Consider the following 13020-nt stretch of genomic DNA (forward strand, 5'->3'; position numbering starts at 1 on the left):
ATGTTCTGGGAATATGGCAGGGGTGATACTCAAAAGACAAATGGCAGCTGACACTGAAGGCTCTGGACTGCCCTACTTAGGAGTTTGATCCCTCTTCCACTAAATGAGGAGAACTTCTCAAAAATTTGGATTTTGAACCATATTTTGAAACACTTAATTCTGGTGGTGGATTCAGGGGCTCAAAGAATAAGAATTTGAGGCAGGGAGACTGGTTGGGCTGGGAGCGAAGTGAGGTCTGGAGTGGGAACACGTAGCCAGAGCTCTGGGGTCACATCTTACGTGGGATCCTACGATGGGTGGGATCGACAGGGTCTGTTGACCATCCTGGAGAGATTAGTGGGGAAGGGGTGAAAGAATGTGAAGTTAAGATGGCTCAGGTGGCTCTCCTGGAAGATGGAGAGGATGAAAATGTGATGCTATTAACTGTGACCAGAACTGATTCAGAGCAGGGCAGGTTTCCAGGGGAAAGGGGGAGAGGTGAAAAAGAGGATGACCTTGAGGTCATTGCTGGAGCATTCTGATGGAGCTACCAGGAAACAGCTGCTGTAACGATGAGGGTGAAGATTTGGATCTTCTCAGCATTTAATAGGGTAGTTCACTCCAGTTGCCATTAGAAACTGGACTCTGGAGATTCCTAATGTAAGGAGCAGATGGCAGAGGACGAGCCAGTGAAAGCAGCTGAGAAAGGGCAGACAGAAGCCAGTGGAGGGGAACAGGAAGCTGTGTGCTCTGGGGCAGGCAGGTCTGGTATAATGCTTGTTGGTGCCCCATACTGAGGAGTTGTCGGGGGGTCTTCTGGTCAGAAACCAGACTGTAGTTGGGGAAGTTAGAGGCTACTAGAAGAGACCGTGATGAAGATTTGTCAGCAGTGCAGGAAATATGGAAGTGAAGGGCACAGTGGAGTACCAGTCTGGAGGAGCAAACGTGTCACTACCATCTGGGGTCATGGAAAAGGCCTTGTTGGCCGACTGGCTTCTCCTTTTCCATAGAGATGTTACACTGGGCATGAGAGGTGGTCAGGTGGGTTAGGAGCTCAGGAAGGGGGAAGATAGTCATTGTGAGGAAGAAACTCTGGAGGGGTGGTGGGTGAGGTAGTGCTGAGCCCAGAGGGCTCAGGGAAGCAGGAGTTTTGTTATGGAGCCAGAATGGTGATTTGGGGACTGTCATTAACATTGCACATCCTTAAATTGGCACCCATGGACTGCTGATGCTTTGAGAAAATGAGGTACTATGTAGTATTATTTTCACTAATCATTCTGTAGTTTTTTAATTTTTTAAAGTTTATTTTGAGAGAGAGTGAGTGAGCAGGGGAGGGCCAGAGAGAGAGAGAGAAAGAGAGAGAGAGAAGGAGACAATCCCAAGCAGGCTCCACACTGTCAGCACAGAGCCTGACGTGGGGCTTGAACTCATGAACCGTGAGATCATGACCTGAGCCGAAACCAAGAGTTAGATGCTTAACCAACTGAGCCCCCCATGTGTCCTCGCTAATCATTCTTTAAATATCTCTTGAGCATCTCTTACATGTCAGTCCCAACTTTAGGTGCTGGAAATATACGTGAACAAGACAAAACAGTGCCTGTCCTCTTGCTGCATGTAGTTGAAAGACATACAGAAATGCATAAGTAGAGTATCTCAGATGGGAGAAGGGTGGTGGATAAAAATGTAGCAGGATAAGGGGAATGGAAGAGGTATAATAAGGAACAGCATCAGTAGGTTGACATTTGGTTGTGAGGGGCCAGTGTGCAGAGGGCTGGGGAATAGCATTTCAGGTAGAGGGAACAGCAGGGCAATGGCTCTGAGGAGGGAACGTGTTTGGCACACGTGCTCCGGGAACAGCAAAGGAGGCCAGCATGGCTGGAGCGCAGTGCTTGGGGAACTTGGTGGGGAGTGGTTGGATACAGTGTTACCAGATGCTCTGTGATGCCATTTGCATCAAGGGCAAATTCAGAATGACGGGGTGATGTGAGGGTTGGCATGGCCCTTGTAATGGGAGCCCCTTGTCACATGCATCTGCGGATGTCCAGGGAACTAGTGCTGAGATCTGCGTAGAGCATTGTCTGGGGCCCTGGGCTCAGATCTCCTGTTGAGTGTCTCCCTGGATGTCTGTCTAAGCTCTGTGCATTAGTAGATGCTATTTGGTCAGTTCCCGGCAACAGTAGGGAAGTTAACACAAGAGTATTTTTTGGGAGACAGTATGGGGTAAGGACCAGTTGTGGAACGGGAACTAGGGAGGTGCTACGTTTATGGAGGAAAATAGGACACTGGTTTCTGGTAGTGTCCCTGCTGAGGTGTGGATATATGGAAAAGACCTGGTTCAGCTCCCATCCCCTTCTTTTTATTTTTCCAGTCCCATTCTTTCTCCCTGGTAAAGGGCAACCAGTTGATCTTGGTCCCCATTTTCCAGTCCTGGCAACTCCATGTGGGAGTAACCCAAGCCTCTGTTTTTTCCAGCGTGCCAAGGGGGCCTTGCAGAGCATCACCGCAGGCCAGAAGGTCATTAGCAAGCACAAGAACGGGCGCTTCTACCAGTGTGAGGTGGTCAGGCTCACCACCGAGACCTTCTATGAAGTCAACTTTGACGATGGCTCCTTCAGTGACAATCTCTATCCTGAGGACATAGTGGTAATGTCTGCAAGGAGCTTCTTGGGCAGGTGGGATGGGGGTGTTTGTAGGTCTGGCTGTGGGCCAGCCCGCCATTTCTAGGCAGGTCTTCAGGCCCATTAGTTCCCTGAACAGAAAGAACCATTTGTGCTGGTCTTTCCTTGCAAAGAAAATTGTGTGCTGCTAGGCTGCCCTGCTTCCTCTCTAGAAACTTCTTGGAATCTGTGTTTTCTGCAACACCGTGAAACATGCTTATATTTCAGTCTAAACTACACTTGAAGGTGTTCTTATGCAGTGGAAGAGCCCGGTATTGGAAACCAACCAGTGTGCCAATACTAGCTCCATTGCCTAGTAGCTGTGTGATATTGGAAGAATTAATCCAACTCTTTCCCATCATGCCCCCTTAGTAGATGTGTGGTCCTTTACAGTTGAAGGGGCTAAGCAGAAACTGCTTGGAGACCTCCTTGGCCTGCTTATGTTATTGACACCTGACACACTGGAGGCTCTGCCTGGACCCACTTCTAGGTTTCCTGGCTCAGTATTCAGGACTTAGTTCGAATTTCCCTTACCCGCACAGCCTTTTCACTTGTGAGATTAAGCACCACGGCAGTGGGATGAAGCCACTTCTTCCTTTGACAAACCAGGTATTTCCCACTTTTATACTTCATTAGCAGCTTAGTTGCTAGAAGCACATTCATTACTTACAAGGTAGACTTAAGTCATAGTAAAGATCATATTAACAGTATTTGTGGCAGTGGAATAGCTATAATTTACTAGGCTTTTCTAGTACACAAGGCCCTGTGCTAAGTGCTTCAGGTCAGGTGTGTCTGTCACTTCTCATGCCAGTTCTGAGAAGCAAGTGGTGTTATCTCTGACTTACAGATCAATGACCTCAGCACTCTTAAGTTACTGAGGACCCCAGAGAGCTTTTTTGTGGGTTATGTCTATCAATGTTTACTCTGTTAGAAATTAAAATAGTGATTAATTGATTTGAAATAGTCTGGGTTTTTAAAAATGAAAAACAACTATTTTAAAACAAAATCTTGGTGGGAAGAATGCCATTTTCCTGCGAATCTCTATGTCATGTGTTCATTCAGTCCGTTGTGATATATTGTTTTGGTTAAAGTCTATGAAGAAAATTCAACCTCACACAGTTGTGTGCTAATTGGAAAGGGGAGGAGTCTTTTAATAGCCTTTCATACCGTTGTGATTATTTAATACTACACCAAAACTCAACGAGTAGTAGTTTCTTACAAGTTAGTTGCAGGGTGGAATCTGAAAGCAGGTCAATGAGCTTTGTACACTCTGTTACATTAAAATCCACTGGTCTGTCTTGCACTGAGACTAGATCTTCACCTCTGCCAAATTTTGCAACCTCATACATTGGTTATTTAGAAAATACTCGTACGTTGGGCTACGCAGATCTTCCAAATGTTAAATTTTATTATACAGTATCAAAAAACACATTTATTAGTGTCACCATTCTTAGAAATTATCTTTAAATTTGGCAAAGCTTCAAGCTGGTTTTGGTGATTACTACATTTCTAAAGTTCTAATTTTTCCAAAAGCTTAAGTTTTATCCTTGGCAGTACCGTCTGATATTTTCCGTAAAGTGACAGGCTTGTTCATTCATTTCCAAGATGTCTGCCAGTACCCATGTCTGAGTAACTAGTTTGTTTATGTCAGGCATTTTTTCAAATAAAGCTGGTGCTCCATGAACAAAGCAGCTACACAACAATTAAGTTACACGGTGCTTTTCCTCAAGATAACCATCCTACCTCAGCATGCAGCAAAGCGCCCTTTTGAGTACTCACACGTGTTCTCAAGGACTGGGGTTTGACAGAATTAATACATTTTTCTGCTTTGTTGGGAGATATTGTCATGTGAGACTGGGCATTTTTCTTTTTTCTTTTTACCCTAAATTATGAGCACACAGTGATACAGGATGTAGTAACAACTAATAATGCTTGGAGCCCCTGCCCTGTGTTAAGATGTGAGCAGTTTTGCCTGTTACAGATTTTATACCATCACTGCCAAGGTCAGCACAGTGAATGAGGCTAATGTTTTCATAGTACTCTGAAATTCTTGTTCTAGTATTTCTTCGGGGTAGAGCTCTGTCCCCTGTTCTTTAGAGGGACAGTTGAAGGAACACAAGGAGGATTCTTGATCTTGGCACTGTGTTTATGAAGTTCACTCGAAGTTTATTCTGGCTCTTCTTTTCTGTCCCCTGAAAGCAGCAAGGGCAGAGATCTGGGGCCAGCTTATGACTTAGCAGGCAGGTAGGTCTTTAACCATTGTGTCTTCTAGCTCGGAGAGAGCCTGCCTTGCTTGGGTGTCTGGGCAGGAATCTGCCCTGGTTCATTCTTCCCTGAGTAGGTGGTGATCACCCCTGTGCTCAGGGGGCCTTCCTCTCATCCTTCTCCCTTACTGTTCCCTCAGAGCCAGGACTGCCTCCAGTTGGGTCCTCCTGCTGAGGGAGAAGTGGTCCAAGTCAGATGGACAGATGGCCAGGTCTACGGAGCCAAATTTGTGGCATCCCATCCTATCCAGATGTACCAGGTAGCCAAACGTTTTTGTTGGGCTCTGGGGGAGTTCTTGATTAATTCAGTGCTTCCTCCTAGAGGCAAGCCTTTGCTCTTGGAAGAGCTCAGGGGTCAGTAACAACCTTTTCAGAGCTAGGGGCTGCCCTGTGTTCAGTCTGCCGGGGGTGGCTTCGAATTTGGCAGTCCTTACTTCAGTGTTCTGGATCCTTCCCGTGACAGCAGAAAGTTGCCATTGTGCTTTGGGGACCAGGGAGAGAGTCAGGGATGTCTTAGCCAAAGGCCTCTGTTTGCTTGGTAGGTGGAGTTCGAGGACGGCTCACAGCTTGTGGTTAAGAGAGATGACGTGTACACGCTGGATGAAGAGCTTCCCAAGAGAGTCAAGTCTAGACTGGTGAGTGTGTTTTCTGTGTGCCCTTGTTCCAGGTCTGGGAGGGAGGGAATGAGGCAAGGGTGTGTCATTTTGTTTTTCCCTTCCGGGTGGTTGGCCACAAAGTGCTCATCTGGCTTGCTTATTCTCCTATAGTCAGTAGCCTCAGACATGCGCTTCAATGAGATTTTCACGGAGAAAGAGGTTAAACAGGAAAAGAAACGGCAACGAGTGATCAACTCAAGATACCGGGAAGATTACATCGAGCCTGCACTATACCGAGCCATCATGGAGTAGGTGCTTCCAGGGGCCGAGAGGTGCCCAGCCATCAAGGCGAGAGCACTCTGGGGTTCCACAGCACAGCAGACACTTGGAACTCTGAAGTCTCTGAAAGTGAAGTTGTAAAATGAAAAGGAATGGAATAACCGACCCCATCGTCTTCTCACGCCCCTACCCGCCAACCCCCCCTCGCATTCCGCTGTAGTGAAAGGACAAGCCTTTCTTGGACATGTGGCAGCAGCCGCCTATCACCCAGCTGAAGGGCTGAGCACTGAAAAGCTGTGGCTGCACTGGCCCCAGTCTCCAGTGGGGTTGACTGTGCTGGCCGGGCTGGTTGCCCTGTTCCTGGCCTAGGACTTAGCTTCCTAACAATCACCTGCACCAACTAGGCAGAGGTGCTGGTGCTTATTCCCTCTCCCCTTTTGTATTTATGTGTGCGCGCGTATAAGTGTGTGTGTGTGTATGCGCGTGCGCGCGCGTGTGTGTACGTGTGCGCACATGTATGTTTGGTTTGGACCAGCTTCTGCCAGCCCCTGGCCTTTACTTTCTTCCTTGCCTGTCCAGGGCAAACAAAATGTGAAATTCTGCCCTCAGCTGAGTGGAGTAAAGGCTCCTGGGGGTTGGCTGGAGATGAGTGTGGCATCTATCTGTCCCTGGAACAGCCTCAAGGAAGTGCTGGCAAAGCTGCAGTATTGAGATGTTGAGATGTTAAGGAGTTAATGCCACCTCTTTGTCCTGTCTTGAAGGAGCAGATAGGGGCAGTGTGGGTTTGTGCCCATATCATTCTAGGCACAGAGCCCCTGTGGCACAGTATTAGAGGGTGTGGGTGGGGAACACCCTGAAGGGGGGATCTTAATGATGGAAGCAGGCAGAGCCTGGTGGGTGATTTTGTCAACAGAAAATTTGCAATCATGCAGGGGCTGGGAGGGTTAAGATGAACTGGGGCCACTGGAGACCAGGGGCAGGTTTAGGTATGCCCCTGGTCTGGGGGTGGGAGGGAGCTGATTTGGGGGTGGGGGAGGGACTGGAGGGCAACACTGAAGGGGTTAAACAGGTTTTGCTCCTCATGAATTTGTTTGCCTGGGATTGGAGGGCTTCACACCTATACCCTGTGTATACAAGAATCAGATTTATAATACTTCCCTGTTTTTTGTTACGTATGAACGCTATAAACCAAATTATTTTGAAAACTGGTGCATCACCTTGTCCTTAGCAATAAAATGTGTTGAGCAGAGGATTGGCTGTGTCTGCCCCAAGGAGCCTGAGTGGCCCAGGGTCAGGCTGGGGGTGTATCTAGTTATAGGCTCTGAAGAAGGGCTGGACACTTTAAGAAAACTTGGGCGGGATCTAGGAAGCTGTCCTAAAGCGATGGGCTCCGGTCCTGTGGCTTTGAGTTAGGACAAGCAAGGTGGGACATGGGGGGCAGAGGCACCTGTGGCTATGAGCACTTTGTTTTGCTTCCTTTGCCTTAGGTATGGGAAGGAGATGGGCATAGAGGACCAGACCACTTCCACAAACTGGGTTTGAGCTCTCACTCCTGCAGCGCTTGATTATTATATTCATGGAGCTAGTCTAAGTTCATGCAAGCGTCCGTGTTCTGTACAAATTGTGGAGCCAGCTTGAAAGGAAAGAGTGTATTTTAGGTGCTTTAAGAGCAAGAGACTCGGCTCCTAGTGGGATCCAGTTGGGTCTTGAAGCTGCTCTGAGCTGTCTGTAGTTGCTGAGAAGCTTCCCTGGAGAAAGATCGGTCCCTTTGCCTGGTGGGTTTCTGGGGTCCGGGTGGATGAGGATAGAGCAGCGGCAGGGCAGGGAGGTGCCAGTGACTAGGTGCAGGGTGTGGGCACAGTAGAGCTGCTCCAGCTGGCCCTTGGATGGCCTGGCCCTTTCCAGGTGCCGGAGAGGCTTGGGTCAGCTCAGTAGCTCTCAATGTTTCTTTGTGTCCTGGGGCTTAGGAGGTGGATGCTACCTCGTGTCTGATTGTGGGGGGAGGCAGGAACAGGAGGTTTCAAAGACACTTTTCTATGCCAACTCCTTCCTGGGCCCAAGAAAAGGAAGTTGACTTTTTTTTGTCCAGCATCCAAGAATTCATTTGAGAGACCAGGCGGAGCCAGGCCTTAATGAGTTGTTTGATCCCTCAGAGCACACATCTTTGAAGGGAAGGAACACTTCCCTAGACTTGGCAGGGTCCCAGGACTTGCTACCTCTCACTGACCCCACCATCCCCATCCCTGCTGAATGACCTGCAGGGCTGAGGTGCCTGGTCTAATCCCAGAAGAATTCTTAGCTGTTTTTCTAGAAATTTTGCACTTTGAATTTTAGTTTAAGTCATAACTCTGGGGAAACCCGAAGTTTAAAGAGTTGCTCAAGTCCCACAGAGCAGGCTGTTGTATTTTTCAGATTTTAAGTGATCTCTACACCCCATGGGGGTTAGGGGGGCTCGAACTCATGACCCCGAGATCAAGAGCTGCATGCTCTTATGACTGAGCCAGCCAGGGACTCCAGGCTCCTTGGTTTTCTTCCTCACTGCCTGCCAGTGCAGTCAGGCCCAGGACTTAGAGGGCACACTCCAGGGAAGCGTTTTAGGCAGGTTCTAACCAGAACCCTTTTTGTCAGGGCAAACTGCTCTCTTTTCCTAAGGTAGGATCCCTGGGTTGGCAGCCAAGGATCGCAGCCCGACAGTATCTTCTCCCTTCCGTCAATCCCACTGGAGGTCCTACGTTTCAAATTGTGCCCCAGATGGATACCGGTGCTCTGCTGCGGGAAGGAGGGGTAGGGTGGAAGAGAGCTGGGACCTCGGAAGCTGCAAAGGGTAGACGGGGCGAGTGGTCCGGTGCCCGAACTAAAACCCTTCCTGCCAGACTCTGAAATGGGCAATAGCGAATAGCAGCCAGCGAATTCTGCCCCCACCCCACCCACCCTTTACCCCACAGGATCCGTAGAGGTCTCCAAGCCCTGGGCCTCCGAGAGCCCAGTGGAGGCGCTCAGCTGGTCTCCAGGCGGCAGCTGCGCCCTCGGCGTGGAATGACGGTGACCGCCCAGCACTCTGCGCCCGGGAGGCCCCCGGCCCACCGTGCCGCACGGCGAGAAAGGCTCCCGAGGGGCTGGGTCATCCCCGCGGGCTTCAGGTGTCCTCACGAACGGGCGCCCTCCGGGCGTGATGCTGGGGGGAGAAGGATGTCTCCAGGCGGCGGACGTGCTCCGAGGAGCCAAGGGGAGGTGTTCGCGTCCACCAGCAGGCCGGGCCCGCGCGGCCCCTCGCCACCCGCAGCCCGGGTCCCCGCCGCGGGCGGGGTGGGCGGGTCGGGAAAGTGGGGGTGCCCGTGCCTATTGGGCCTCCGCGAGCTTGCGCTCGCCCGCTGCCCGCAGCGCAGCTCTGCATTGGTCAGCCCGGCGCCCCGCCCGGCTCCCGCGCCCCGATTGGCCGCGGATGTGCCCGACCCCCGGCGAGGGCGCTGAGGCGGAGAGCGGGATTGGTGGTCCCGCCGTCCCCGGGTCGCGGCCGCGCGCTCCGCCCGCCGCTGCGTCCCCACTATGGCGGCGCCCAGGCAGCCCACCGCGTCGTGGGCGCCCGCCGGGGTCCCCCGCGGCTGCCGCCGCCGCCTGCGCCCTCGCCTCCGCCTTCCCGCCCGCGCCGGGCCGGGCGCCGCCTCCCCCCTGCCTCCCTCTCCTCTGCGGTAAGAGCCAGTCGCGCGCGCGTCGGGGCGCGGCAGCCACCGCGGCTAACGGTGTCCGCGCCACCACTTTCCTCCCCTCCCCTCCCCTCCCCTCCCTTCCCCCGCCGCCCCTGGTCCCAGCGGGGCGCGCGGAGCCCGCCCGCCTGCTAGCGCTGGGGAAGAAGGGACGGTCGGGACACACGGCCTAGCTGTCCTCGAGTACCGAAGTCCGGTTCGGACTGGGGACTCCGGCCCGGAGCCCGGCCCCTGGGCGACCTCGGCCGGGAAGGGGCCGCCAGGCCTCCGGGGAGGACGGCTGGACCCGGGCCGAGCGGTGTGAGGTCACCTGCGTGCGGGACCCCGCCGCGCTGCGCACCTTGGTGCAGAGCAAGGACGGGCAGGCGGGCCTCGGCTGTGGGAAGGGGAAAGAAAAGTGCAGGGAGAGCTTGAGCGGGAATCTGCAGCGTACTGGTAGCGGCTGTCCTTGCTTACCGCTTTCCTAGCAGCCAGACGTCCTGGAAACCCGGTCAGTTTGATCGGCATAGTACGCCTCCTCTCCTGCTTCCTTTCCCTCTCACACTTTTCTTTCCCCCATTGTTAACTCGCCGGTCTTGCTTGCAAGAGGAAATAATCTTCGTGATGACAGCAGGTTTGGTTAGGATGGTGTCCTACGAATATTTTGGATGCCTTTTTACAACTGCTCATTTTTAGGATTCCGCAATAAACTTGATTTCTGTTTGTGTTTCCCTCACATGCCAGGGAGGAGTGAAACGTGTTGAGCTATAAAGCATAGTCGTTAATTGAGAGAGAGAGAGAGAGACCAATGGAGACAGCTGTTATTTTGTAAAATCTAGGAACTTTTTTTTGTGGATCTAGTTTGCGCTGTCTATACTATATAGCTGGTTGAACGTGAGGGTACAACGAAACACTTATTAGGTTCCCAAAAGTGAAATAGTCCGCATGGGAAATTAGGTTATTTATTTCTGAGTCAGAATCACCTTGGAGTGATGATCATTGAACTGTTTGGTATGCCTTCAGGTCAAAAGGATTAAAAGGAAGCTGGCAGAAAAGTTTATGACCAAATGGTGTTTTCAGATCTCTTAAGGCAATAAACAGCTCTTAAGATTTAAGGATGCTTAACTCAAGGACATTTTGAAGTATTAGGTGCTGAAGCTGCCTATTTTGCATGTCTATATAATCGTGATTTACTGAAAATAAGTTATTAAAGAGGAAATAAGATGTGCATGTTCTTAATTGGCTTTGGGTTATCACTAGAGTGTCTAATGAATGCATATTGTGCACAAGGTCGTTGGACTGTGGGGAACTCAAGACCTGTAATGAAAGAGACTTGTTCTGACCAGGCCCATGAGATAGTTGTGGGAATAAAGGACACACGGGAAACTGATAACTCATGATGTTGCCTCTGGAATTCCTAGACAGTAGGTATGGAAATCGGGAAAAGGAGAAACCCATGTGTTTGAGGAATGTTTTAAAGGGAAGGTGAGGCTTGACTTGAGCCATGAATGGGTAAGCCTGGGAGGGGGGTAGGGGATGAAGAGGAAGAAGTGAAGAAAGGAGAAAGTGAGGATGGTCTGGGGTTGGGGGCGGGGGGCAGGGGAGAACCCAAAGTGCTCAAGGGTGATTCCAGGGCGTTCCTATCAGGGAAAAGTAGGAGATAAATTTGTACAAAAAAGGGAGGTGTAGTGTCAGATTGAGAAGTAACTTTGTCCCAGGAGAGCAAAGGATTAAACTAGTAGTAGCATTTACTTCAGGTGAAGCTGGAGCTAGCATTTAGAAAAATACATGGTAGCACTTTATTTGTTCTTGTCACTTTTGTGATTAACCTCCGCAGTGTGGATGGACAGTCCTCGTAGCTACCCAGGATCTGCCCCTCGAGACTCCCTCTTGCCTTTCTAGACTCTCCTCCCCTCGTGTTCACTTGGGTGCCAGGCCTTGCTGACATACTGCCACGCTGTTTTTGCTTCTTCCCATTTCTACTGTCATCACACTTATTTGGGGTCATTGATACCATTCTCTTGAGTTGTTGCAGACATCCCCCAATATTTTCTTTTCTTTCCTCCCATCTGTGCTGTGTACTGCCATCACCTCCAGACATCTCACTTCCCCAGTCAAGACATTGAATGGTTCCCTCCTGTCCGTTGAATTAGGCACAGACCTGCCTGGCAAAGACACTCCGGGTGAACCAATTTCTTGTCATTCCCTTAGATTTTATTAAGTTTTCCCGGTCAGTAGAAGTATTTGCTCTTTGTGCTTTGCTGTTTGTGCTCCATATCTTTGCTTATGTTGCTTTTTCTATCTTAAATGACCCCCTTGAATCTCTAATTGTTGGTTCTTACCCGTGTTTCAGGGCCATGTGATATGGAACTTCCTTTGTGAAACTTCTCTGTACTTTTCTTCCCATCTACATGGGACTTGTCTCTCCTTTAAACCATTGTAACGCTGGCGTCTGCCTTTTTGGCACAGTCGTCAACATAAGACTGCAACTTTTTCGAGACATAGACTATCTTCGTCATCTAGCATGGTATTTTGTACATAGTAGGTACTTGACAGGTGTGTTTTATATTGCACATAGCCTGGAACAGAGATGGATGCAAAGAAAGGAACTTATGTGAGAGAATTCCTTACTAAGAGATCTGACGTATTGATCTGATGTATTGATCTGGATAACTTGGATTAGACTGCATAACAAAAGCCCATTAAGACTTAAGTGGCTTAATAGAACAAAAGTTGATTTTTCGTTCATGCACAGGGAACTCTGCTCCTCACAGTCACTCAGGGACCCAGACTGATGGAAACTCCATCTGAACATAGCGTTTTCCATGATCACTTCGATTGAGTGAAAGATGGTGGTTAAGGGGCACTGATTTTGTTTTTTTAAGTTTGTTTATTTTGAGAGAGAGAGCAATCAGGGGAGGGGCAGAGAGAGAGGATCCCAAGCAGGTTCTGTGCTGTCAGGGCAGAGCATGAAATGGGGCTCGATCTCACGAACTGTGAGATCGTGACCTGAGCCAAAACCTAGTCAGATGCTTGGCTGACTGAGCCACCCAGGCACCCCAAGGGGCACTGATTTTTGAAGTTTCGGTCCCAAATGGCATGTGTCACTTTCGGTCACCTTTCATGGACTGAGGCAAGTCACGTGGCCACACCTGACTTTAAAGAAGAGCGGGAAATCGCAGTTAGCATGTGCCTGGGAAGCAAAGAGTTGGACATAATTGGTGGACGGCACGAAGGACCGCTACATCATTTATGACTATCACAGCCCCTAGAAGATTGGAAGTAGCAAAATCAGCTGGCCCGGTAGAGACCAGCACATTGACAGTAGCAAGAAATGGTCGCTCTAACTTGGCATGAGATGAAGGTGAATTGGGAAGCTGGAACTCCGTAACAGGCACTGTACCTGCCCACAGGTCAGGGCTGCTGGTACAGGGTATACCCTAACCACAGTGCAGTCATGCCTGAGGGCATCACAGTTTTACAGTGCCCTCAGTAATGAACACCTGAATGGTCCAAAAATAGTTAAGTTATATTCAAGTTATTTAGCCAGGAAGAGTGAAGT

General features: G+C 50.1%; 2 protein-coding genes across 9 annotated transcripts in view; both read left to right on the plus strand.

Annotated features, from left to right (window-relative positions):
* KDM4A (lysine demethylase 4A) overlaps positions 1 to 7024 on the plus strand; it is a 46393-nt gene extending 39369 nt beyond the window's left edge. For both annotated transcript variants that reach the window (XM_003989992.4, XM_006934673.3), the window contains exons 19-22: positions 2452 to 2622; positions 5041 to 5160; positions 5443 to 5535; positions 5668 to 7024. In XM_003989992.4, coding sequence (XP_003990041.1) covers positions 2452 to 2622; positions 5041 to 5160; positions 5443 to 5535; positions 5668 to 5808 — 525 coding nt within the window. In that variant the 3' untranslated portion in view covers positions 5809 to 7024. The remainder of the gene's footprint in view (positions 1 to 2451; positions 2623 to 5040; positions 5161 to 5442; positions 5536 to 5667) is intronic.
* Positions 7025 to 9280: 2256 nt separating this feature from the next.
* The window catches only part of ST3GAL3 (ST3 beta-galactoside alpha-2,3-sialyltransferase 3), a 199267-nt gene continuing 195527 nt past the window's right edge, over positions 9281 to 13020 (plus strand). For 2 of the 7 annotated variants that reach the window (XM_045035685.1, XM_045035688.1), the window contains exon 1: positions 9283 to 9464. The gene's annotated coding sequence lies outside the window, so the exon portion shown is untranslated. Of the gene's footprint in view, positions 9465 to 13020 lie in introns of all 7 variants that reach the window. The other 5 variants (XM_003989993.6, XM_011284674.4, XM_045035686.1 and 2 more) reach the window with 4 other exon arrangements.

This window comes from Felis catus, chromosome C1, assembly GCF_018350175.1.
Source record: "Felis catus isolate Fca126 chromosome C1, F.catus_Fca126_mat1.0, whole genome shotgun sequence".
Classification (NCBI taxonomy): domain Eukaryota; kingdom Metazoa; phylum Chordata; class Mammalia; order Carnivora; family Felidae; genus Felis; species Felis catus.